At 45.3% G+C, this 27,005-nt stretch overlaps 1 protein-coding gene across 5 annotated transcripts; it reads right to left on the bottom strand.

Moving 5' to 3' along the window:
* Positions 1 to 9,600: 9,600 nt before the first annotated feature.
* CDV3 (CDV3 homolog) lies at positions 9,601 to 25,339 on the bottom strand. 5 transcript variants are annotated; one of them, XM_036030668.1, is made up of 5 exons: positions 24,764 to 25,335; positions 23,946 to 24,022; positions 16,350 to 16,495; positions 13,140 to 13,299; positions 9,601 to 11,475 (listed from the first exon to the last, which is right to left on the bottom strand). In XM_036030668.1, the coding sequence occupies exons 1-5, from the start codon at positions 24,995 to 24,997 to the stop codon at positions 11,469 to 11,471; spliced, it is 624 nt and encodes a 207-aa protein (XP_035886561.1). In that variant the 5' UTR covers positions 24,998 to 25,335; the 3' UTR covers positions 9,601 to 11,468. The 5 variants fall into 5 exon arrangements, with proteins under 5 accessions (XP_035886561.1, XP_028373866.1, XP_035886562.1 ...); XM_028518065.2 differs by having other exon boundaries at positions 9,602 to 11,948; positions 24,764 to 25,334; XM_036030669.1 differs by lacking the exon at positions 24,764 to 25,335 and adding an exon at positions 24,434 to 24,530 and having other exon boundaries at positions 9,602 to 11,948.
* Between the last annotated feature and the right edge of the window lie 1,666 nt (positions 25,340 to 27,005).

The following is a 27,005-nucleotide window of genomic DNA, read 5'->3' as shown; positions in this document are numbered from 1 at the left end:
TGCAAACCAAAGGGTCATCTGTTCCATTCCCAGTCAGGGCATTTGCCTGGGTTGCAGGCCAGGTCCCTAGTAGTAGGGGGTGTGCAAGAGGCAACCACACATTGATGTCTTTATCCCTCTCTTTCTCCCTTCCTTCCCTTCACTCTAAAAATAAATAAATAAAATCTAACAGCCAAAGAAGGGCGGGGGGGGGGCGAGGGGGAAGGATCTGTTTAAAAAAAATACCTTGAAACAAAAAATAAACAGAAACTTAAAACACACCTTGAAACAAGTGGAAATGGAAATACAATAAACCAACACTTGTGGGTACGGGCAGAAGCAGTTACTAAAGGGAAGTTTGTAGCAATACATGCCTACATGAAGAAACAGGAAAGGTCCTACAATGATTCCCAGTCAGGGTACATGCCTGGGTTGCAGGCCATGACCCCCAGCAACCGCACATTGATGTTTGTCTCTCTCTCTCTCTCTCTTTATCTCCCTCCCTCCTCTCTCTGAAAATAAATAAATAAAATCTTAAAAAAAAAAGAAAAAGAAAAAAGAAAGGTCCTACAAAAAGGAAAAAAACGTAACCTTACTTTTAAGGAACTAGAAAAAGAAGAACCAACTTAACACAACGTTAACAAAAGAAAGAACAAAGATCAAAGCAGAAATAAATGAAATAGAAACTAAGAATATAATACAAAAGGTAAATTAAGAGCCGGTTTTTGAAAAGATAAACAAAATTGACAAACCTTCATAACCAGACCCACCGAGAAAAAAGAGAGGACTTCAATAAAATCCGAGAGGAAGGAAGACGGGTTACAATGACAGCACAGAAGTACGAAGGTTGTAAGTGGTGGCCACAAGCACTCGTATGCCATAAACTGTATGAACTAGAAGAGAGGGATTAATCCTAGAAACATAAAACCTACCAAAGCTGAATCACGAAGTAAAAAATCAGAACAGACTGATTACTAGTAATGTTGCTTCCCTGGTGAGTTCCACCAAACATTCAAAGAATTTAACTTTGGGGGGGGGGGTGGACACAATGCAATACACAGAACAGAAATGTACACTTGAAACCTGTGTCATCTTATTAACCAGTGTCACCCCGAAACACTTAATAAAAATAAGTTAATTAAAATAAAGAAGAACGAATACCAATCCTTTTCAAATTCATTTCATGAGGACAGCGTCACCAAAACCAGACAAGCATAACACAAGAAAAGGAGATTACAGGCCAATATTTCTGATGAACACAGATGCAAATATTTTTAGAGAAGGGGGAAGGGAGGTAGAAAGAGAGGAAGAGCAACATCCGTGGGCTGCCTCTCACATGTCCCCAGCTGGGGACCTGGCCCAGCGACCTTTTGGTTTGCAGGCTGGAGCTCAATCCACTGAGCACACCAGCCAGGGCTGTTTCTTGCATTGATGTGTTCTAGTTTTCAGTTACAGGTCCTTCACCTCCTCTGTTACATTTATTCCTAGGGATTTTTTTTTATGCAACTGTAAATGGGGTTCTTTCCTTAATTCCTCTTTCATTTAATTCATTATTAGTGTATGGAGTGCAACTAACTTTTGCATGTGGATTTTGTAACCTACAAGTTTGCTGAATTGATTAGTTCTGACACATTTTTGGTGTTTTTAGGGCTTTCTATATATAATATCATGTCATCTGCAAATCATGCCTTTTACTTTTCTCTCTGATTTGATGCTTTTTCTGTTCCCTGCCTAATTGCTCTGGCTAGAACGTCCAATGCTGTGTTGAATTCAAGTGTTGAGAGTGACACCCTGGTCTCTGATCTTAGAGGAAAAGCTTTCAGCTGTTCATCACTGCGTGTGATGTTAGCTGTGGGTTGGTCACATAAGGCCTTTGTTATGTTGAGGTACATTCCCTCTATACCACTTCGTTGAGTTTTTCAGAATGGATGTTGAATTTTGCTGATTGTTTTCCCTGCGCCTATTGAGATGATCCTATTATTTTTACCCTTCATTTTGTTAATGGAGTGCATCACAGTGATTGATTTGTGGATGCTGAACCATCTCTGCATCCCTGGACTAAATCCCACGTCATCGTGGTCTATGATCCCTTTAAGGTACTGTTTCGAATGAAGTTAAAGACAAATAAGCGCTACCGGAGCTGTCTAATGGGAAAACGAACTTTTTGGCCAGCCCAGCAAACATCTGCACTCCACTTTCACTGCAGCATTATTTGCAACACCCATACACGAAAACAACCCGAGAGTCCATCGAGGAGGAAGGAAAGTGTAACTGATAGGTACACACACACACACACACACACACACACAGAGGAACATTACTCCAAAAACAGGAGGCGATCTTGTCATTTGTGGCAATATGCAGGAACCTTCAGGGAATTATCCTAAGCAAAAGAATTCAGACAGAGAAAGACAAATACTGTATAATCTCAGCTGCCTGTGGAAGTAAATGAACGAAACCCAAACTCACAGATACAGAGAACAGACTGGTGGTTGTGAGAGGTGGGGGGTGAGGGTGGAGGTGGCTGAAATGGGCGAAAGTGGTCAAAGCTTCACTGCTTCTCGTTAAAAAGTAACCAGGTCCCGGGGATGTTCCCGGAGATGTGCAGCACGGCACCCACAGTTAACAACACTGCACTGTATAGCTGCAAGTCACTGAGAGGTTAGATCTTAAAAGTTCTCAACACAAGAAAAAAAGTTGTAACTGCGTATGGTGTTGCATGCTAAATGGGTTTTTGATTTCCTCCTCCACCTCGTGCTACGGAAGCTCCAGCATCTCAGCTTCATTAAACATAGGCCACCAGAGTCCAAGTTTTAGTCAAATCCAAACCAGGAAGCTGTTATCCTTTAAATCCAGAATCTTTAGGAAGTGCATCCACACCAATGAACTGAGTTTTATCTTGTGTTATATTCCGTTCTCCTGCTCTAACACCTTTCAAACACACTCCCGCACCTACTCCCCAGAGTTCAGCCAGTGCATGCCAGGAAAAGCTTACAATTTTTCCCATTTGGCACTCCAGCTGTGGGTGTGGTGGCAACAGACAAGTTCTTGAGCATGAGCATCTCTTTGCAAGGCAGCGTCTCAGGGGAGGTATCTCAGGATCTTCCAGGGTAACGCAGGAGGCAAATTTTGTCAGTGGGTAGGGAGGCTCAGAGAAACATGAAGTTTTAGACTCTCGGTTTCGTCTGAGTCCAGGCAGATGCTGCTACACCAAGTTTCAGGGTCCACCCTCCCCAGCTGATATTTTAACTTTACATGACAAAGTTTAATAAGGTTGTGAATTCAGCAGAGGTAATTCTGCAACTTTCATAATTAAATTGTTTAATTTTCCGCAACACCAGCCCCCTGGCTACGTGAAATGATTCCATCAGAGCTGGCGGGGGTGGGGAGGGCGGTGCTTTCTGGTCCTCCGACTGTCACTTGAGCTGAGAGTGCAGGGATCTGAGTTTCTCATTTCTTTCTGTGAGCACTCACATGCCTGTAGAAGCAACTGCACGCTAGTCATTGCAGACGTCATCACTGCCATGAAAGTCACGTGAAACCTAAGTCCAGGGGCCCCGAGGCATTTGCTGCAGTAGATGCTTCTTCTTCGCGTGCGCGACGTGGCAGCTTGGTTGTAATGCCAGCACACATTGGGACTGGACATTGCATTTCCCACTGGCAAGGACGATGCCAAAGGCACCGCCAAACCAATCCCCCAAATCCAATCTTTGAGGGCGTGTCTCCAAAGACCATTCCTGGTGCCATTTCATCAGCCAGCATTCAGTCAGGAAACAAATTAAACCAGTAATTTAAAAAGGAGAAAAAATAGTAAAAGGGTGGTTCACTACTGAGAACGGTAAAAGAGTACACTGGGAACAGCAAGCCACTACCCCGTAGCACCGGGGGAGAGGGAACAAGGAAGGGACTTAGAATCCTGAAGGCCTCTCAAGGCTGAACCTCAAACCCGTGAGGGGAGAGCACAGCGGGCAACACCCAGCCCACCAGCGGCAGAGCAGCTTACTGCAGGGTGTGAGCCACGTCTACCCGCGAGGGCCCCTGCCATCCACCTGTTGGCTGCTCAGAACAGGGCTTGTCTCTCACCAATGCTACGGTGTTCCTCCAGCGCCCTCTACTGGTAAAGGAGAGATGAGTACAGGACCCAGAGCCCCTGATTCACACGCAAGGCAGGGCAGCTTCCGCCGGTCAAGGCAGTAAATAATTAGCACACTACATGTTTGTAAGAAATGTAGGAAAGCAACCTTCTAAATTTAGAGTGTGGAAAGTCCTACAAACCACACGACCAGGTTTCTTCAAAAACTAAGTGGTGGCCCTGGCTGGCGTAGCTCAGTGGATTGAACGCGGGCTTGCGAACCAAAGTGTCGCAGGTTCGATTCCCAGCCAGGGTACATTCCTGGGTTGCAGGCCATAACCCCCAGCAACCGCACATTGATGTTTCTCTCTATCTCCCTCCCTTCCCTCTCCAAACATAAGTAAATAAAATTAAAAACAAACAAACAACAACAAAAAAAACAAAACTAAGTGGTGAGAATGAAGTGGGAGAACTACCAGGGGCTTGAAAGGCTAAATGCAATGGGTCGTCCTCGTCTGGACTCCGCTTCAGACAAGCCAACTGGGAAGCGCCGTGAGAAACGAGAGAAATTTTAACACCAGCAGGACATCCGATAGCAAATGTCTGCTTTTTAGGTGTGATAATGGTGTGATGGTTGAGTATCCCAGGGTGGAAAACATTCGTGGATGACTTAGGTCTGGGGTTGTTAGCTTTTAAATAACCCAGGAAACAGGGAGGTGTTTACAGGTAAAATGAGGGTGGCCGTGAATTGGTAATTGTCCCAGCTAGGTTAGGGGTTCAAGAACACTTGTTATACTCTACTCTGTACTAATGTATTTGAAATTTTTCATAAAACATTAAAAAAAAACCTCCCTCCTCCAGCCATTAAAACATAGTACAACTCACCTCAACATCAGCTCCGTATTCTGCCGCTTCGAGAGGAGGGTGGGTGGGCGAGCAGCTGCCCCTGGGACTCCCGTGCCGGCTGCGGGATGGGACGCCGCGAAGGGCGGGCGCCTTCCAAGTCCGAGTCCAAGGGGCGTTTGTTTCCCACTTCCCTTCTCGCGCTTAAATCCAGCGGGAGGCGTGGGAGCCCAGCCTCCCGGGGAAGGACCCGCCGGCGTCAGGCCTCCTGGGCCCGAGTCCCGGCTCCCTGATTGCCAGCGCCGTGGTTCCCGCAGGCTCCTTAGCCTCCCAGACCCGGTTTTCCGTCTTTCAGGGATGAAATGAGCAACAGCTGTTACATGTTTAGAAGAGTGCCCGGCCCAAGGCTCAATATTATTATTTTTAAAATTCCAACGAATGATTTGCTATTTAACATTCTTGACACAATGGAGCTGAGGTTCTAAAAAAGGGAATGCCAGGGAGGAGCAAAGGGACATGATGGGAGGCTGCAGCCTGCGTTCGCCCCATCCCCATGGTGCCACTGAGGTTGGAGTTCCCGACTCCCAGGTTTAATTTCGTCTCTAATTAAAGACATGTATTTGAACTGTAAAACCAGACACACCCAGGAAGAAAACCACCATAGTCCCAGCAAGTTAAAGCCCAAGACAAGCCTCAGAGGATTCCTCTATGCGCCCATTAAACAGGATGCTGAAGTGCGGCCCATAATGTGACCCTAAAAGGCGGCAGCTGGGGAGTGAACGGAACCACAGGCTACGCGTGCAGGTGGTACGGGCGTCTGAGCTTCCAGGGGCTGAGCTCACCTCTGGTAAAGTTAATTATGGTTCATTCCACAGTCACCAGGGAGAGCTACGGAATTCTAAAGAAACCCTGAAAACCCAGAGGTGTGGTAACCTGGCTACAAGACGAAAGGGCACATTAAAAGTAGCCAGGGGGTAGGGTTAAGCACTTAACATTTACAGTGAGTAAATTCTGGAATGGCCAGGCTCACGGCCAAGACACGTCAAACAGAATGATGTTACTGTGTAGAGAAGGGAAACAAAGTAGCTATAGTCAGTGTGTTGGTGGTGAGGTCGTTGTCATGACACAGGAAGCATTAAAAATGATCATACTGGAAACACTGAACTATAAAAAACAAAAATTAAATTTTATGCACACATAAAAATTAGACTATTATTTCAGCTGATAGGTCTTTCCTCCCAATTTTAGTTATCTACTTCCCTCCATTGAACAGTCAACAAAACATGCTTTTAGAAGTATGGCTGCCCTTTCTGCACCAGGACAAGTGAAAGGATTTCCTCCATACTCTAACTAGCCCCACGACTGTTTTACTACTTCCATCACTCTTGCTTGTGACATAACCTAGTGGTTCCCAAACTTTGCTGCACGTTAGAATTAACTGGGGACTTAAAAAAAATTTCTTGTGTGCAGGTCACACCCCATCATACCAATAAATTAGAGTGTGTGGGGTGGGAGCCAGGCCTCAGTGTTTAAATGGTCTCCAGGTTACTCCAGAATGCAGCCCTTGGAAAACCATGGGAGTGACCTGCAGAGCCGCCTGCTTCTCACAAAAAACATGGCTCACACAGAAAAACTGCAGCTGCAGTCTTTTTCAAGAGAAGGTATACTGTTTAAATTTTGGCTTTAGCCCTGGCTGGTGTGGCTCAGTGGATTGAGCGCTGGCCTGCGAGCCAAAGGGTTGCTGGGTTTAAGTTCCGGTCAGGGCACATGCCTGGGTTGTGGGCCAGGTCCCCAGTAGGGGGTACATGAGGGGCAACTACACATGGATTTTTCTCTCCCTTTCTCCTCTTCTTCTAAAAATAAAATCTTAAAAAAAATAAAACTTTGGATTTAAACAGGAAGACGATCAAGTTTCTGTCCTGGGATAATGTGAGTTTCCTTACGCTAACATTCAAATCAAGTTTATTCTGTACATCTTGCCTCTCTTTACAAAAGTAACTTTATTAAAGTTTTCGGGGTAGGGGTGGGGGCAGGTAAAATCACCCAGGGGTTAAGAGAAGATATGGAAAATTATTGCCAGATAGTGTAAGAACGAGGTGAAAAAAAGTAAAATATACTGGCTTAAGATGGAAAACTTCAGAGCCTGGGGTCAAAAACTGCTCCGGCCTAAAACTAACACCACCCCCTCCAAACTCCTCTCAGAAGACCAGGTTCCCAAAAGTATCACTGCAGAATTTAAAACATCACACTAAATATTTGCAACAAAGTTTTGAAGTCATCCCCTCTGTTAGACCTGCTACCATTTTCAGTGAGGAAGTGACTGCCTGCTCCACCGTGGCTAACCCCACCTCTCCCCCCACGCCGAAGCTGTTCTGCTCAAGTACAGTGATGAGTCCGCACAGTTTGTCTGGCGCTTACACGGTTCACTGGCATCACTAGAGAGAAAGGGCCTTACCCTCACATGCATCTTGTTGCACGCTCTGATGGGTTATCTGTGAGGTTCAGGTGGGGCAGGGTATTCACAGGTGAAAGAGTGGAAAACTTAAGTCCTATCGGCTTCTGTTATGTACCCAGTTGCTGCATCCTTTGTAACATCCACTATTTTTGTGTCAAGCACGGGAGAAGCAACCAGTAGCTTGCCTGCGTCTGTGGGTGTCATTTCCATCCAGTCCAAGTGGTGGGGTGAAGAACCGAAACAGTCACAAACCTGCAGCTTTGGGACACTCCTTATTAGAACGAGTTTACGTGATTCTCTCTGTTCTCGATTCTCCTTCCCAGCTTTTGTCTCTACTCCACATTCCGCCTGACCTCACTCCCCATTCCTACCCTGCCCAGACCCCAATCTCCTGACACCCCTTCCTACACATTTCTACTCCGAATGTCACATTCTAGCAGAGGAATAGAAACAGGTGTAATGTTTAGTGTGCCAAATAATGGAGGAGTATTTTCAAAAAACGGGGCTGGACAACTGGATACTTGCCTATAAAAGAATAGAATGAAATTTGACTCCTACTTCACACCATACTCAAATATTAACTCAAAATGATTAAAATAAAACAAAAGGAAAAAAATATTAACTCAAAATGGAGTAGAGCTAAATGAAAGAGCAAAAACCTACAAGACTTAGAGCACACATTAAATCTTCATGATTTTGGGTTAGGTAATTATTTCTTAAGTATACCCAAAGCAAAAGCATCTAAAACAAAAAAAGATAAATTTGGCTTTATCAAAATTAAAAACTCTTGTGCTTCAGAAGACACTATTAAGATGGGAGAAAATATTTGCAAATCATGTATCTGACAAGGTATTAGTATCCAGAATATATAAAGAATGCTTATAGTTCAATAATAAAAAGGCAAAAACTCAATTACAAATTAGCAAAGGATTTGAACAGACATTTCCCCCAAGACAAAATGCCTGTAAGTATACACAGATGTTCTTCACTCGTCATTACAGAAATGCACATCAAAGCCATCAGATACCACCTCACACCAACCAGGACGTCTAGACTGGAAGAATCAGGTGATGAGCCATTGTGAGGACGGGGAGCAATCACAGCCCTCGCATCACTGAGGGGAGTATGAGGTGGTGCGGCCACTCTGGCAGAGCTGGGCAGATGCTCAAAGTCACCGTAAGGCCCGGCAATTTCACACCTCAGTCGGCGTACACCCGAAAGCACTGAACACGCTGACACAGAAACTTGTCCGTGGAAGTTTGTGCCAGTGTTCTTCGTGGAGAGGACAAAGGGGGAACGGCTCAAACCTTCATCAAGGGATCGAGGAAATGCGGTAGACTCGCACAACGGACTGGCAGTGAGGATGAAGTGTGGACTCCTGCCACAGCAAAGAGGCACCTCAGAAACAGGCAGGGCGAACAGAGGCAGCCGAGGTCACACACTGTAGGTGCAGCCCCGTCTGCATGAAACGTGCAGAGTAACTTACAGAGACCCGGAGGGCTGGGGGGCTGAGGGGAGTGGGAGAGGACCCCTAGCACTGTGCAGTTTCTTTCTGGGCTGATGAAAATGCTCCAGGATTAAGGGTGGTGACAACTGTACCACTTCAGGAATACACTAAAAAGCACTTAAAAATTGTGTACTTCTGAAGGGTGACTTTTAACTCAGAAAAACAAAATTGGTTTTAAAAACTATGGATGAACTTACAAGGGGGGACAGGTGACGAGTTGTCTGATTTTTTGGTGTATTCTATTTTAAACAGGGCTGTCAGGAAAAAAAATTCAAGTACAAGAATGACCAGACAGTGAATTTAAACTCCATCACCAAAAAGACTTGAAACATACTTTTTCGGAAATTTAGGGACTATAATCTAGACTAAATCCTGAAATTTGAAATGGCTGCTCATCTGAGAAACCAACAAGCTTCTCCAAGACCGCGCCTCAGGTGTCCGGTCTGCACGGTCGAGGCGGTGAAGCCCCTGCGGGTTTAAGACAGCACAACTGAACACAGTAATGAAGACGGAAGTCCGTTTCAGTGCGCTCTCTCTGGAAGAGAACGTCCATCGCAGTTCTGCAGCCACTTCCATTCCGGGTCTCTCTCTCTAACCTGCAGGGCACTCTGCAAACACTTCTCCGGGTTCATTCCTGAGGTGAAAATGTTATCATCCTCCTGCAGCAAAGGAGGCATGACACCAACTCACCACTGTCAAAGACAGGCCATAGGTTAAGGGTGAAGAATGAAAACTACCAGACTCCTAAAACCATATACTTACTTTTTATTGACTTTGTTAATGTTACAGAGTTCTTGCACTGCCAAACCATGCCTGAGAATTCAAAGAAAGAAATGGTACAATGGACAGCCTACCCACCCATCATACAGTATATTAAAACTTGATTCATGTGCATTTTGATAATTTCACAATCTTTTAAAAAGTTGTAACAAGAGTTGGTTTTAAATCTCCTGAAGGTCTTCAGATTTCTAGTACAGTATGCCATTAAATAAGTTCCACGTTTCTCCATTTCAGTTCATTCCTCAATAACACAACCCTCAACAAAATTCTGCTGGAAAAAATGCATATTTTCAGGGAAAGTATGTGGCTCAAGGTCCAAGAGATTTATTAAGATATTTGGTTCCCAAACGAAGTTTTCAGTTTAACCAAGAATCCCGTTTCTCGCTTAACCATCCAACCCCTCCGCGGCTGGCTCAGCAGCTCACCAGACACACCGGGAGGCAGGCTTCCTGGTGCCGCCTCGAGTAACACCGACATTATTGCCCAGCCAGCAACGGCCGGCAGCTCCTGTCAGGAGGTGCTACAACCCCCAGGAGTCCGATTCCTGCGCTGACACTTTTATCAAGACTAAATTCCCACAGAAATACGCTTCTGCATCGGGACAGTTTTACTCACCCGTTTGCTTCACTCTTGCCAGTAGCAAGTCTGCAACTCCCACCATTTGGCTAAGGGATTTATTATAGAGAAACCCAGACTCTGCATCAGTGGTCACATACCACTTTCAAATATTTCTATTGAACAAAAGATACAAAACTAGGCAATTACCAGGCTATCTCATTAGATGAAAAGAAACTTTTCGGTAATCCTGGGTATCTTCCTGAAGTCCCTTTGAAGGACTGAAAATTTGCTGGATAGTTTAAGCTGTAATTATTCAAAACAGAAGTGCTACATCACCTGTCTTTTGCCCCTTTCCAAGTCAACAGCATAAAGACACACCGAAAGATTGATTAAGAGTCACCCTGGAGCAATTGCTGCATCTACAGAATGTCCAGTAACTTAAAGCATTTGGGCACAAGTATATTTGAAGTTGTCAAAGATCACGCAATAGGCTGAGGTTCTGCTCACATTGCTTTGAATTTATAAAACAGGTTAGTGAATCCCTTGGCCTGAGCAGAAACTGCAGTTAACTTTATAATTTAGACCTGATTCGAGGAGGCTTTAGCAGCACCGGAAGTAGAGCCCTCTGCATCCACTGCCCTTTACATCAAAGGCTATTTGGTTCCACTCTAGGGATTGGCAATTTCATGAGACATCTCACAATTCTAATGCATATTCAGGGCACTTACTTAACCAAGCAATATGCTCTGTCAAAGAACTTCTTCCAAGTCAAAGCAAAAAAAAAAAAAAAGGCCTTAATGTGGAACATAGATAAAGCACTATCCAAATAAAAATTTCCAAAAGAAACAAGATTATCCCCCCCATACCCCCATCCCACTTGGTGGACTCAAGTTTGGTTGAATTTGTGGTTACCTCAGAATACAACTCAAAGTTTAAATTATAAATCACAGCCCTACACAGATATCTGAACATATCAGTTCTTTTGAGAGCGGCACGTCCCAGGAAGTCTAACACAGCCACAGCCCACTACAGAGAGCATTCCTTAAGGGTGGGGCGCAGGGCAGGTTAATTAAGGTCACTTAAATCTTCATCTTTTACAGCAGATCAGAACCCAGATGGCTGACTTTCTGCAGGATTTCTGATAGGAATCCAGTAGAGCTGGTTTCAAGTTTCACACCGACACTTAAGAGCTGTAACCTTCTTGTCCAGAAGTTGTGATCCACATGAAGTCCACATGAGTGCAGCAAATCTGAGGTAGTCAACCTTACAAAGGCTCAGTATCTGAACATAAAAAGATTTTGAAATGACCACTGGCTGCAGTTTTTGTGGAGGTTTTTTTTTTTTGTATTTGCAGAGTAAGTATCATGAAAGGACACTGCTGAATCTAGTTCACACATTTATAACAGTGAGAATCCCCCTATATTCAATACACATAAAGAGCAGCTGTGACACATGAAACTTCCATAGTGCAACGGGGCCGGTCCCTTACATCGAGGGGTCTGCATCGGCTGCGGTAGATCCAGCAGAGGTGAGGTGATGAGTGGCTGTTCGTGGTGGTTAGCTGTGGTCTAGTTACCTTAGCAGGGTTAGCAAAGACCATTCCTTAACTGTGTTGTGTGTGGCTGCTTTTCTGAGTTTCGAGCACAGCGTACTGGTTGTCTAGCTGAAGTTTAAGGGCCTGGTTTTTTGCAACCTCATCCCTACCTCTAGTTTTGTGTCTTACTACTTCAAAGCTCTTCTCCATTTCTTTATCCCTAAGGGAAAATAAATGTAATCAGTAAATATTTCTTGAGGTTGTTTTTAAAATATTCTTCCTTGAGTTAAAAGAAAAAAACAAAACCACCCTTAGGGGAATCTTGAGGGAGAGACAGGAGGGCCACACCAGTATATAAAATCTTTATCAAACCACTTTTAAGGCTTCAACTGAATAGAAAACAGAGCACACTGTAACTGAAGCTCCACGGTTCCATGTTAAGTAGTAGCAAAACCTAGTGCAGGACTCACTAGTATCTGCAAACCTATTTTGGGACCAGCCTGAAGACAGGTGGAAAGTTAAAAAGCTCTCCGATAACACCGTGATTCCTTCTAAGACTCACTTTTATGTTGGCAGACAGACAGTACACCTCCCTTTATGCATAAGTAAGAGCAACAATTTTCTCACTCATGTGAAGTCTACTCAGTATTCAATGACTTCCCCTCACTTCTACTTCCTGGGGGTGGGTCAGGTAGAGGAGGAGGAGTGCGTGGGTTGATAACCCTTATTTTGTAGGACAGGGCAGAGGAGCAAGTCCAAGCGGAGGTTTAAATTCACGCCAGCTGTGGTCTCAGAGAGGCAGAAGGGCTGGGATTTACTTTAAAAGAAGTCAACCCCCCCCCCAAAAAACCCCAATTATTTCCATCTATCACTTATAATTCAATTCTTCCCATTTTATTTTAAAAATTCATGGCTCTAAGCAAGATGTGGATGTACCATATGTGGTCATTTAACTCCAGGTAGCATTCATTTTAAGTACCTGCTGAAATAAGATTTTAATATTAGACTTATAAATGCCAACATCTTCCACCTATTCACATTTACTGGGAATACAACAAAACATTGCTCTTTCATTTCTAGTTTCCGTATCATAAGGACCGTAAACCAGGAATAATGCACTCAAAAATTTCCAGCTTGGGAGAATGGCATGGCAGCTTTGTCACAGCTACAGAACAACATGAACCAGGGGAAAGGGAAGCTTCTGCAGACAGGGTTTGTCCTTGATGCCCTTCCCCTCTGCCCCTCCAGGGCACCTAAACAAGTCCCACCCTAATTCTCAGCTGCCCGTCAGGTGCAGCCGGGGGTTTACCAGTCAACAGCACCCCCTCCCTATGGGTTCTGTGTCTCCTACCTCCCACCCCCAACCAAGGGACAGGGTTCCAAAACCCGGCCTGCGAAGCAGGGCACTTACTTCCGGCTTTCAACGTGCTTGGCGGTGGACTGCAGGGACGGGAACTGCGTATCACTGTATATTTCCGGTGGTCCTTGGGGTGCTTTCCTCGTTGTGGTTAGCCTGGCTCCAGGAGGCCGATACACACCACTAGTCATGGCCGGTTCTGGGGTTTCTGTAACTAACATTGCATCACAGTTTAGAGAAAATATTCAGATGCTTGGCATATTAATGAACTAGTCTTGTAATCCTGATCACTTGTCAATTCCAGAAATGAACCCGATACCTGGACAATAGAAGTAACGTCAGTTGTCTGGGAGTGTCTGAAGGTGAAAACACTCTACTTTTCAGGGCAGTCCTCTGACCTTTCCATGTACAACTCAATCATTTACATAAATGAGTCTGCAAGTCAGCGTCCTGGACGTGGGAAGGACTCTGCTGCACTTCAGGGACAGGCCTCATCAAGGACGGCCTTTTGGAGCATGGCCACTTTAGTGCTCAGCGTATATACCAGGAAGTGTGGGTGGACAGTCACTTATTTGCCTAGGTAGTGCATTACATATGATGCCATGTATTTAAAAAGAAAAACTTATTTAATAAAATGCCTGTGCTGTTTATTTTTAATTCTAAAGATGACTAATAAGCCCCAGCTGGTGCGACTCAGTGGCCTGACCACTGGCCTATGAACCGAAAGGTCACTGGTTCGATGGACCCAGTCAGGGCGTGGGCCTGGGTTGCGGGCCAGGTCCCAGGCTGGGCGTTGCATGGGAGGCAGCCGGTAAGATGTTTCTCCCACACATCGATGTTTCACTGCACAGTGATATTCCACCACTGCAAAAAGTACTACTGGACAGTGCTACTCTAGACGCAGCAAACAGGATATGTAAAAAGACAGGTGCCATCCAAAAAGTAAAGTAGAGACGGGTTTGTAAAGAAGGCAAGCACTGAGCAGGGTGGCGCTGGAAGGGGCTGTGGTGTTACATGGGGTGGTCCTGAAGGGCTGCCAGCGACGAGGTGAAAATGGAGCAAAGGACTGAAAGGAAGCAGCAAGCACACCTAGAGCTGGCAGACCAGCCACAGCTGGCCCCACAGCTCATTCTGTATGTAATGTTACACTGGAACACAACTACACTCACTGGGTGTACGTAGTGTCCACGGTACTGGTGCTAAATGGCAACGCTGAGTATGAAGCAGAGTCTTTAGGGCCCTCAAAGCCTAAATTATTTATCGTCTGGCCCTTTATGGAAAAAGTTTACCAACTCCCAATATAAAGAAAATTCCAGGCTGAAAATATCAGTACAAAGAGCTTGCACAGCAAAGTGGGCAAGTTCAGATTAAGAGAAAGACAAAGTTGGAAAAAAGGAGGATCGCGGGCCAGGCGTCTAAGGCCTTGCAAGTCCCCGACAATGTTAGTTTCCATGCGGACCGGAGAGGACGCTGCGGGCGGCTCACAAACAGCACAGCGCACGCTCCGCTGCATCTGGAAAGACCCCTCTCGCCACTGGCTGCGCTGGGAAAAGTGTCTGTGGAGGGGCAGGCAGCCCGGGCAAGAAACGATATTGGTAATCTGTGTAACAAGATGACAGTTCAAAAACAGGGGCTGGCTGTGGAACTGCTGAAAACTAGTCATAAAATCTCAATTTATTTTGTACGTAAGCCAACAAGAATTTACAGACAGATTAAAATCATGTTTGGAGCAAGAGAAAGGCTCAAAAATGGCCCCCGAGTTGGAGGCTGAGGGACTGAAAGAACAGCACCGACATGAACGAGAAAGGCAGGCGGGTGCAGCAGATACACGAGTCCAGGTCTGGAAAGGCTGAGTTGGGGATGCGGTGCAGGCAGTTAAATAAACACGCCGGGCGTTCAGGAGAGCTGAGCTGTGATATAAATCTACAGGTGGCTGGTACACAGAGACGGCCAAGGGAGACTGAGAACGCAGCGCCCTGGAACCCGACAGAAGGGCCCGCTTCGTCAGGGCGAACTCTGCGGCCGACACCACTGATGGGGCTGAGTAGAGGAGGACTGAGCCTTGGGCGATGGACTCAGCAGTGCGGAGTGCACAGCGGCCACTGACAGACCCAGATAAAAAAGAGTTACATGGAAAAACACATATACAGCAAAAGGCCAGAAAGGATGCAAAAATATTGACATGGTGGTTATTTGTGATCTCTGGACAGTACGATTTGGGGTGGTTTGTTTTTCTTTATATTACTTGGGATAAAATAACGGATATACACGACAGCAGCAATACCTAACCGGTGTGCCGCAAGGAGCACTGACCTCTTTTCCCTCAGACTGTTAAATAAAAAAATAACAAGAGCCAACACAATAGCCACCCAGTATGAAAGAATCAAAATTACACTATTTTATTTTTTTTGGTCACATCAGCAAAAGAAATATTTTTTAAAAAGATTTTATTTATTTATTTATTTATTTTAGAGAGGGAAGGGAGGGAGAGAGAGAGAGAGAAACATCAATGTGAGGTTGCTGGGGATTATGGCCTACAACCCAGGAATGTACCCTGGCTGGGAATGGAACCTGGGATACTTTGGTTCCCAGCCCGCGCTCATTCCACTGAGCTATGCCAGCCAGGGCTAAAAGAAATATTTTTTTGGTGTGCCACAGAATTAATTTTTGTGTGCCATGAGATGAAAAAGGTTGAAAACTGCTGTACTAAAGCAACGTTCTTCAACTTCTTCCCCATTACTGCCTCCAAGGGGCCCTTTAAACACCCTTTTCCCTAAAAGCCCCCTGTGCTAACACCACAGATATGCACAGTATGCACAGAACCCCGGCAAGACCTTGGATTTCCTCACCGCCCAGAACCACTTTTTACCCCCTCGGGAATGAGAGCACCTGCCCGCCCACCAGGGAATTCAGGGAGTGAAATGGGGAATGGGGGCGGGGCGGGGCAGGTGAAAGGGCAAACAGGTGGAATAGGCAGCCACTATCCCTTAGTCAACTGTCTAAAACCGAAATAAATGCTTACACACTCAAATTTGGCAACTTAGTTTACACGTCAATTTAACCAGCCTAAAGAAAAGCATGTATCTTAACTTACACATTGCTTTGGGTGCAGAAGTTTTTAAACACACACCTGTAAATCTCCATGCCGGGGACGGAAGAGAACCCTGCTCGCCCATCACATGCACATATTCAGGTGAAAGCTGACTGCATATATAAAATTATACATAAGGAGACAACTTCTTGAAAATGAAATATTAAAATTACCAGTTACTGGAGCAGGAGATGCTTGTACCGGAGCTGTTTTATTCCAGGGGCCTGAAGATTTTTCTACACCACCACCGCCACCTCCACCTTCTTCCCAGTTATCGCCTGGATCTTCTCTTTTTTCACTATCATCTTCTTCCTTTTCACTATTGGAAAAGCAAGCAAGTGAATTCAATTACAGAACCACCAGAAAAACTGTCAGTGCAAATCTTCAGTTCTAGAGATGCTGGTTTTGTGTGACCCTGAAGAAGTCACTTAAGCTCTATAAAGCTCCAGGGCTCACTTGTTTAAGAGAGACAGAGAATTTCAGGGGAATTTCAGGGGAAAGGGGGAGAGGTTTACAGGAACAAATATAAAGGACACATGGACAAAAACTAGGGGCAGGTGGAAATGGGAGGGAGGTGGGGAGGACTGGGTAGGTGGGCTGGGATGGGAGTAAAAGGTAGAAAATTGTACTTCAACAATTAAAATAAAATAAAACTTAAAAAAAAAAAAAAGAGAGAGACAGAGAGCTTGGGGACTTTATCTATACCAGGAGGACTTCCACTTGACCTCATGTGAAAAAAGGATTTCATTGCTGAAAAAAGGCCTAGGAAACCACTCGGCCTGATGACAGTCTGCTCTACCCTTCTGCAACCTCAGGTACTCAAGACTGTCCAGAAATATTTAACATACTGATATGGTAGGCTACGGCAACCTGCAAGGTTGTGTACAGCAGCCCCAAGAAAGCACAGAATGCCAGCTATTGGCTCAGCAACTACGGGAGGAAGAACAACTGGTTCGTCTAACCTGATATGCAGAGAAAAGGGCTACTTGAAGGATTCAAAGTATAATTACTAGATTTTTCTAGGACCAAAGTATACAACCAGGCATTTATGGTAAGTATATTTTTAGTGATGGAATGAGTGGGTTTAAAAAATACATATACATTTTCATCCTCACTCGAGGATATGCTCAGATTTTAGAGGGGAGGAGGGGAGGAGGGGAGGGAGGGGAGGGGAGGGGAGAGGGGGAGAGGACCATTGATGTGAGAGAGTGAGAGACAAACGTGGATCTGCTGTCTCTGGAAACCTGCACCAGGAAACCTGCTGGTGCACCGGGACAACACTCCAACCAGCTGGGCCACCTGGCCAGGGCAGAATGAATGGTTTTTGAAAGTTGTATAATTTCATTTGCTAATCTGTTAGTAGGTTACAAAATACAATCAAAATTAGAATTCACATTCCAACAGAGGAAAACAAGTCAGTGCTCAGTGTTTGAACATCAGAGCTCCAGATTTAATGAGTGCCAGTCTCTACTGTCTGACAGAAATACGCAGAACAGGCCACTAACACCAGATACATGTCACTGACTTAAAAAAGGAAGAGAATATAAGAACTCAGTCTTTGGCTTACTTAGTGATTGTAAATGCAAAAGCTGTCCCCAGTGGTACACAGCATCCTAAGACTGCTTGCAGTGTTTATTTTAATGCCATTTAAAAACTTCTTTATTCGTAAATTGGCTTGAGTCAGAAACCTATAATTTCTCCAAGTTTCCTTTGATTATTTTTCCTTTTGCTAGATTACTTATTATGACTTTATGTAAACCTGAATGTTCTAAATTATCAAGAGCATATCTGGTCTCTCTACACTGGTGGCTCCACAGCAGGGAGGTTCTGCCAGATCGAACTGCCCTTTCCCAGCTCCTTGCCCTCGCTGACACTGCCCTCACTGACACTGCCCCCGCTGACGCTGCCCCCGCAGGCACCAACTCCCAGCCTGTTCTCTGAACTGTTTCCCATGCCGTCGGGGTTCCCCCTAGTTTTCAGTGTGTTCAGTCTCCACTATTCTGACTACCCTTCTCCTTGTTAAAAAAGCAAACGAAACATGGCTGTTACCTAAAGCTCTGACCTTCGGCCTTCCAGACACTTTCCCCTTTTGCTATCTCACCCACTATCACGGCCGCCCTCGCAGTGCCCAGATGACCCCGCCCAGACTACAGGCCCTTCGAACACCACAGCCTCTCCTGACCGCTGCAGAAGGACACCTGAAGGTACTTTCCTTCCATTTCTTTTCAAACGGGACAAGTCCTGGCTATATAACAAAGTCCTGAGATAGCCAATGGTCTCCTTTAAAGGCATTTATTAAAAAATTTACATGATAATGGTGGCACCATGTAAACTGTCCACGAACAAGAATGATTCCAGAATTTAAAGGCTTAGGGTGGCAATAAGGAAGGGGAGAAGGGAACAACCCTCTCTCTAGTCTGCATTTATAGTACGATTTTGCTTAAGATTATCCTCTGGGTGGAAGAAAGGATATAGAATATGGTCAAGCCACCCTGCAGTTTTCCTTTTCGTTAAGAGAGAGTCCTGTGCAGCCATTTAAATAAAATGTTAGGCCTGTTATATAAACCAACAACTTACTAAAACAAACTTTCTACCCCTGAAATAGGAAGACATCTAGAATGATTTTTAAGATGTTGAGAGTAAGCAGCTGGGCCCTGGCCTGTATGGCTCAGTTGGCTGGAGCACCGTCCCGCTTGGGATGCACGTGAGAAGGCACCCGACTGATGTGTGTGTGTGTCTGTCCGTCCGTCCGTCCGTCCCTCCCTCCCAAAGCAACGAAAGAATGTCCTCGGCTAAGGATAAAAAAAAAGTAGCTGGGTGCTGGAATGCACGACTTTCTCTTCCTCATGCAAGAGGCAGTTATGAGCAGATTTTAAAGCCAGACTGCCTGGTTCAAATCACCCTGGTGCTGCCATTTACCAGCCAGGAGACCCTGAGTGTGACTAAGCCCCTGTCCGCCTGAGTGTGCTCCGTGTAAGACGGGGCCACGGCCCCATGTGAAGGTGGGGTGAGCTAACAGACTGAGAACAGTGCCTGGCACAGACTGCTGTTCACTATTATGTGATTTGAAACATTCACTTGAATTCTCACACAAGCAGCACGTATACCACTCATGATGGGAAAAAAAAGAGTGGTTCTCATTTGGGAAAAACAAACAGGAAAACATGTTTTTTTAAAAAAGACACCAACAGTATGCCTTGTTTTCCAAAGCTTATTGAGTGGAATGAATGATGAGGTAGGGATATGAAGGTCATAATTTATGCAGCAATGTAGAAGTGGTATCCAAACATAACAGAACTATCATCAAAAAAAAAATTGTTTTTGAGACATAATCCACTTCTGAAGCTATGCCAATGTAATTACACCATAATGTAACCTGCTTGGATTGTGAGTAAAAACCATAGGTGTTATTCACCTAGCTGCAATGAACTAATCAGTAATGTCCCAGCAAACCCAGCACAGGCCAGACAGGGAGGTGAAGACCCCCACAAAGACTTAAGTGCCTTCTTAGCCCTTTTATACTCTCATGCACCCCAGCTGTGACAGCTTTCAGTAGCTGGTTGCCTCTGGCATGCTCCCAACCAGGGACCTGGCCGGCAACCCAGGCATGTGACCTGACCAGGAATTGAACTGGCAACCTTTCGGTTAGCAGGCAAGTACCCAATCCACTGAACCATACCAGTCAGGGCTAATTCACAAAAATTTTTAAAGAAAAACTCTAGTTTGGTCTGACAGACTATTTAGAGTCCCAAGTTAAAAGATTCTTTATGTCTAGTATTTATCACCTCTTTACCATCAGAGACAAGTGAAGAAACAAGTAATCACAATCTAAAATTATTTCTAATGATAAACTGTTACTAAAAAAGTAATCTGTTAATTAGATGGACTGCATTATCTATAATCAGCACAAAAAGTCAGCTTAGCATTTAGCCCTTCTTAAGATTCTCAAATCCTAGCTAAGTGAAATATTGGAAATTGTCTAGTCAAGACCCTGCATCCCACAGAGGGAACTAAGGCCCAGAGATGCCAGGAACCTTGCCAAAATGCCACAGCACTAATGGTAAGGCAGAAATGATTTAAATATCCTATTACTTTTTCATATTTGCACACTCCAGTAAACGTCAAACTCCTAAATACCAAAGCCAGAACAAGAACCATGCTGCAAGCACACTTAGACTAAACTCCTGTCTCTGACCCACATGTAATATATAGCTTCTCATCAGCTGAACTGGGCAATTTTAAACACTATGATGCTATCGTAAATTCACAGCACAATTCACAGTATACTGTCTTAAATATGCATGTCTGTAAGGCACTACTGGTGGGGTAGGGGAATGACGGTGCTAGGAATGTCTACTATGCCAGCAGCGTTCCAATTTTACAAAGTTAAACTTTGAAACAACACTAAGGCAGGGAGAAAACCCATTGTACATACAACAACACTGATACTCAGACATTTAAATACTTTTCCAGGGCTACAAAGTAGCAGAGCCAAGTAGTGGGACCACACAGCCCAATTCTTTCAGGTTGTCTCATTTCACTTTATCTTCTTTACAGCTCTAAGATATGACACAGAAATTCTCTCTATTTTGAGATTTGAGGAATTCACTTTCTTTAATAAGGCTGTTCAGGATTACACATCCTACAGCAGTGTATTTATAAAGAACAGAACATTCTTACTGCCTTATCTCAAAGGATATTACATGAGAATTTATGTATCCTAAAGGGGAAGCAGCTAAGACAAAATCAGCCTGGGCTGTGTTTCTGCTGGAATGCTGGGCATCTCCACTGGTTTGACACTATTACCCAGCAACTGTTATGACAGTAAAATGGGGAGACAGAAACGGCCCAATGAACTATGCCTGGCAGCTTAAATGTCACTGCACCTCATCCAAGGGCTCTTTCTCTACCCCTTCCTGGTAGACTTTGTCTCTCTCTCCCGTGCCCCATAACACCCTGCACATCGCTGGAACAATCTGCTGGTGTGTAAGTACAGCAGGAGTTATTTTTACAACACCAAGACCCAGCACAATGTGTAGCAGTCACACAAATATTTGCCACACTAGATTCGGTTTGGATGCAGAAGTAATCTCAATGGCTTCCCTCTCAAGAATTTATTGGTAAGTAATGACATGACCTTGAATGAAATCTATTAAACTAGACACAAATTTGACACATGTCCTTATAATAATACTCTTGGTACTTAAAATCCTGGACTAGTTGGTAAATGTGAGATGGGTTGTTAATACAGTATGTTTGCTGCTATTGAAATTTTCCCCTTCAAATGAACACTTATCTTCGATAAAAGTCCAGCTTGTCAACCTACTATATAAAGACAAGTGTCAAGAACTTCAAGAGTGTATCAATATCTGCAGTGAACTAAAGGTAAAGCAAATGTAGCAAAATGACGGGTAGATAGAAGTAAGCAGAGTATACGGGTACTTACTTTACTTTCTTGTAACTTCTCTGAGGTTTGTAATTTTCCACAGCAAAAAGTTGGAAGAAAAAAGTAAGACTATAAGCTGGGAATTTCAAGATATTTTAAGCCAAATTCCAAAGTTTCATTTTCCTTGTCCCATACTGAGGGAGCAAAGCTGCCTCTCTCATGGGAAGAAAAGATACTGAAGGAATAAAGGAACCCCACCTCCCAATCCCAGAGAAAAGAAAAAAATCTGATCTCTCTTCCCTTTTAAGGGTTTCTATCTCAAGGTAAGACCAAGCTACAGAAGACAAGGGTTCTTCTCTGGCAACACTGAACACTCAGAGAACTTGTGTTTGTAGGTTATACTCATGCTGGCCCTTAGGTGTCATTTTCTCCTTTCATGTCCCAGTGAACTGACTCACCAGAGTCCGATATGAGTCATGATAACCTCTGGGACGTCACTACTCCTTCTCCTCAAATCTTAGTAATTGTAAGTCAAGTGCCTCGTGGTTAAATAGCAGAGAATTCCCAAGAGTAACACATTCTAATTTACCCACTTATCTAGATTAATATTAATCAAGTGGGTATTTTACAAACACCCTATTCAAAATCCTTACAACACTTGAGTAGTCGTCACAATTTTGCAGATAAGAACCAACATTCAAAAGTAGTGACTTGCCCAAGGTTATACACAAGCAGCAGGGCTAAAACGCAAACTTAGGTTTATCTTTCTCCTAAAGTCCATCATTTTGCCACATTAAGAACTCCATCCCTTTGGTGTGACTAACCACTCCTATGAAAGATGTCTTTTCTCCTCCACCCCAGCATCGAGTTGCACTGTCAAGAACATTTAATACACAGTTTATAAAGACATTGAGTATATTAAGTGAAAATTTTAGTCCTGTTATAAGACCTCGGATGGCTTCTCAGTCTTGAGCCTTTCCTGGAAGCTGCTAGTCTCCCCTTGATTGAAAGATTTATAAAGGCAATGGAAATACAGGCCCCAGACTCCACAGTGACTGAGGATACACAAAAGCAGCTTCCTGAAGAAGGTATGTTTTTCAATGTTAGTAGGTTAGAGGAAGATCTTTGGACCAACACTTAGGGGCAGTGACTAGATGCTAAGAATAATGGAAAACCCCACAATATAAAAGATGGTCTACCTCAGGTCAAGCAGTACTTAAACACTCATTCTAGCTGAGATTTACTTATGCCCCTGGCAAAGGATGTAAGGATGAAGGATGTAAGTAATGTAAGGAATGTTTCGCTGTCTGAGGAGTAGCCAGAAACAAAGACTAAAATAGCCTTGAATATATATATTCAATGCCAGAGAAACAGGTGTAGTTTAAAATCACCCATAATACAACAAAATCAATTTCTAACATTAAGTGAACTTGAAACATTTTCCCCTCAGAAAGTGCTCTCATGCTGAGTAAGTTCAACCCAACCAAACACTATCCTTCCCATCATTAGGACTTCAAGACTCCGAAGTCTGGGGTCTGCAGTCAGGGAAGGAGGCCCAGGAGCCTTACTCCACAAGGCAAGGACCCACCCGTGCAGACAGTTCCATAAACCCAAATGGTTAAGAATTGAAACTCCAGTCTAATCATTTCTACTTAACATTACTACTGAGGAATCTCAAGAGTGAAGAAGCTGCATTCCATCAAAGCTTCCCATTATCAATCAGGTTTCACCTTGGTTAAGTTCATGAAATGATGTGAAAGAGCCTAGGACATTAATCCCTAGCTGTGGTAGGTATTCAACAGATGTCAAAATTAGCCCTGGTTTGTGAATGAATAAAGACCATAAATATTACTATCTAGCAAGGCCAAAAGACAGTGTTTCGTTATGAAAAAATATTTCCTCCACTGTGCCATGTGGTCACTAGCATATACAAACTAAAATTACAAAATTTTAAATCTTAGACCAATAGAACTGTCTATCCACTTGTTTTTTTCTACTTTACCAATCCCTCAAAATATGGCATTTATTTACATGAATCTAAAATTGACCACCATAAATTGGACCTGATAAAATATGTTCTTAATTTCAAATTCTCTAAAAACCAACCAATCCAATTTCTCAAAACTACTGTTCTCTTGAACTTTAAAAAAAACCTAGCCAGGACTGGAAGTAGGCAAGCTCTCCTAGGATTTTTGGAGCTCGCAGCTAATTTGATCAGCATATAGAATGACTATCACCGAGAGAAGGAACAGACACTGTTAGAGCCCTAGCAAGCATATGTAGAGTGCAAGGCTACTATGGTGCTGTTTTGGGGCCAAAGAAAAGCCAGACATACAACACCTATCCTTAGGGCTATCTAAACATTTTTGTAACCAGTCCATACCTTATTTGCATCGCCTGAACTCTGAGGCCGCTGTAATCAACCTCTTTTTGCTCAAATTCTTTCCACTCATCTTCATCCTGTAAAACACATACCATCTGATTAAAGATATTCGTAAAAATACCACTAAGGCAGATATCAGACTATGAAAAGTGGATCAAGTGCCTGGAACCTAAAGTATGGACTCATTTTCTGGCCACAGCCCTTGCTTGATCCCGAGGTCGACTAGGCTGGAGGACAACGTGCCCTTTCAACAGTTACTTCCACCTGGTTCCTTCACAAGAGCTGTTAATTTTAAATCAACCAGGAAAAGTCAAATGAAAAAGTCAACAGTAAGCCCACAACTAAACGTCTACCTTAATGTTGCCATGTGACTTCTTTTTCCACCGTCTTAGAGGCTAAATCATGCCAATTAGAGTGACCACAAATGCAATTGTTAGAAAATTCAGCTCCGACTCCTAGGCTTAAGTCAGAACACTAAATTAACTCACAGTAAACGTCACACGATAAATGCCGCTGTGTGCTGGGGGCACTTCGGAACCAAACCAACTGCCCCCTGAGGGTGCTGCTGCCTCGGTCTTGGCTCAAGACAAGTGACGCTGGGTGCACCTGGGTGGGCAGGGAGCACCTGGGTGGGCAGGGAGCAGGGTGGAAGGGGTCGCGCGAGGAGGCTAGCGGGCCAGACATGAGAAGCCCACGTCACGTGGCCGGCTTCCGCGCCCGTCCGCCCTCTGGCCGGCCCCCGGACGCTCCGCCAGACAGGCGGAGGCAGGCACATGGGCGCAAGCGCGCGGCTCCGGCCCCGAATCCCGGCCCCTCACCTTCGTCACGGCCTTGGTGGCGGCACCAAAGCCCGCGGCTCCCGCGGTCCCGCCGTCTGCCGGCCGGGCTCCCACGCCTGCCCCACTGCCCGCCGCGCCAGCGGCTGCGAGGCTCCCGCCGGCGGCACCCGCAGCGCCCGCGGCGCTCGCTGCCCGGTTGCTTCGCTCCTTCTTCTTCTTCTTGTCCCTCTTGGCGAAGAAGTTGTCCAGGCTCCGCTCCTCAGTCTCGGCCATGGCCTTGGCCTCCTCGACCCGGATGGGTGGGGCCGGCGGCGGGCGCGGCCCGCGGGGCTCCGACCTCGGGGTGGACGCCGGCTCCGCGCTCAGGCTCCGGGGCGCGGCGACGCCTCAGCCCCGCGGGGTTGCCGAGACGTGTGCGGCGGGGCAGGCGGCTCCCCCCGCGTGCTGTCGGGCGGTGGTATGATCCGCCTGATGGATCGCGCGCCGCTGCAGGCGCCCGAGCCCGCCAAGGCTGCCTCTTCTCCCGCGACCACGGTGCAGGATCCTGCCCGCTCCGCAGCCGGAGGGGAAAAGGAACGCGCGGGTCAGAAGCTCCGGCGTGAGTGCTGGACTAGAGGCGGCGCGTGCAGGAGGAAGACGCGCGCGCGCAGGCCGGGAGAGGAGGGGAGAAGGGGTGGGAAGGGGAGGAGGGAGGGCGGGCCACCAGAATAGAGAGGCAGCGTCTGCGCCTGCGTACTGAGATCCGCCCGCCGCTGTGGGAGCGCGGCGGGGCGGGCGGTGGGAGGAAACGGAGGCGGGGCTGGAAAAGAAGCCAATCAAGTTCCAAGACGAAGCGCTTAGGCGACAATCCCTGTCACAAACGGGGCGGGGCCGGGGAGTAGGGGTGGGAAGAGAATGTATGCTAAATAAGTGACGAATATGACGATTTCGCCAATCGTGGACTGGGTTTAGCCTTGAGGGTGGACGTTTAGAGGACTGTCTGGTGACTGGGTAGGAGAGGTCTGGTAGAAGGGGCGGGTGGATCGGATCTGGGCGCATGCGTAGGATACACGTGTGCCTGTTCGCCTAGAGTGAACTGTGGCCTTGCCGTCTGAACTTTCTCGGAACGGAAAGGCACTGTGTTCAAGTATCTATGTTAAAAATGATACCGCTCCCCTGCTGTCCTCTGTACTTCCACCCTCTCTGGCCTGGCAATTATTTTCATTTTACGGGATTATTATGAAAGCAGGCTTGAAGTTTAGGTCTAGTTTAAATATCTTTAATAAACCAGTGGGTAGATAGAAGGGGATTGGCTTTTGCCTGAACTTCACCCTCTACGAGATATGTCTATTAAGTTAAGACTAAATAAGTCTGACCCTCAAGGTCCTCATCTAGGAATCGTTAGCTTTTGTATGTGAGGAAAGTACACCTGTTAGCTACCTAGTAGAGTGCTTAATTAGATAAGTGATTTTTAAATACATTTTAAAGTGTCCTCTGCCCTGCCCTGCCTGGAGTCTGGATTCAGGCAGATGACTGCAATTTATCCTTAGCTTTTATCCCTGTTAAAAGGAGGGGAAGAGCAAATCGTAGCAATAGCGACAAAAAAATGCCTATGCAGCCCTGGCTGGTGTAGCTCAGTGGATTGAGCTCCGGCTGGGAACCAAAGTATCCCAGGTTCGATTCCCAGCCAGGGTACATACCTGGGTTGCAGGCCATAACCCCCAGCAACCGCACATTGATGTCTCTGTCTCTGTCTCTGTCTCTGTCTCTCTATATCTCCCTCCCTTCCCTCTCTAAAAATAAATAAAAAAAAAATGCCTATGCAAATCTGGCGTTACCATTCAAGTACTCTCTGGGTCTTGAGAATGAAATGAATCCTTGTATATGTAAAAGGTGGTGTCCTGTAATGTATTAAACTTTCCACTTCCTCCTAAGGACAGAGGAGAGAGCTGTCACAACCACTGAGGAAATGACTCAGACACGTATGTTAGTAGCCTCATGGGATAGATAGAGCACAGGCAGCCAATGGAGCTATTTCTTTGTTTTTTCCTTTACAGGTTCTCCATTAAAGGTTGTCACCGCCCCCTCCACTATATTCAGAATTAAATCCAGAATATGTTAAGTAAACCAAGGACCTAGCCTTAGCCAACAACAAGTTTACATATTATTCCCCAAACATAAACTGCCCCTAACTACAACTACCCAGGATGGGCCCCTGGGTGACTTCCTTCTGTGACACCACTTATCTTCTGTGATGGAGGCCAGGTTCAGTACTGCCCCACACCTCCACCTCCCTTAACAC

Source organism: Phyllostomus discolor, chromosome 7 (genome assembly GCF_004126475.2).
Source record: "Phyllostomus discolor isolate MPI-MPIP mPhyDis1 chromosome 7, mPhyDis1.pri.v3, whole genome shotgun sequence".
Lineage (NCBI taxonomy): Eukaryota > Metazoa > Chordata > Mammalia > Chiroptera > Phyllostomidae > Phyllostomus > Phyllostomus discolor.
Note: the sequence above shows the minus strand (reverse complement) of the source record. Positions and strands in the feature narration are given on the sequence as shown.

Excerpts from the sequence above, each read along its gene's own strand:
- CDV3 (XM_028518065.2), bottom strand. The coding sequence starts at position 24,997 with ATGGCCGAGACTGAGGAGCGGAGCCTGGACAACTTCTTCGCCAAGAGG. Across the intron at positions 24,023-24,763 it reads CCACCAAGGCCGTGACGAAG|GATGAAGATGAGTGGAAAGA; the intron begins GTGAGGGGCCGG and ends TGTGTTTTACAG. Across the intron at positions 11,949-13,139 it reads AAGCACGTTGAAAGCCGGAA|GGATAAAGAAATGGAGAAGA; the intron begins GTAAGTGCCCTG and ends ATTTTCCCTTAG.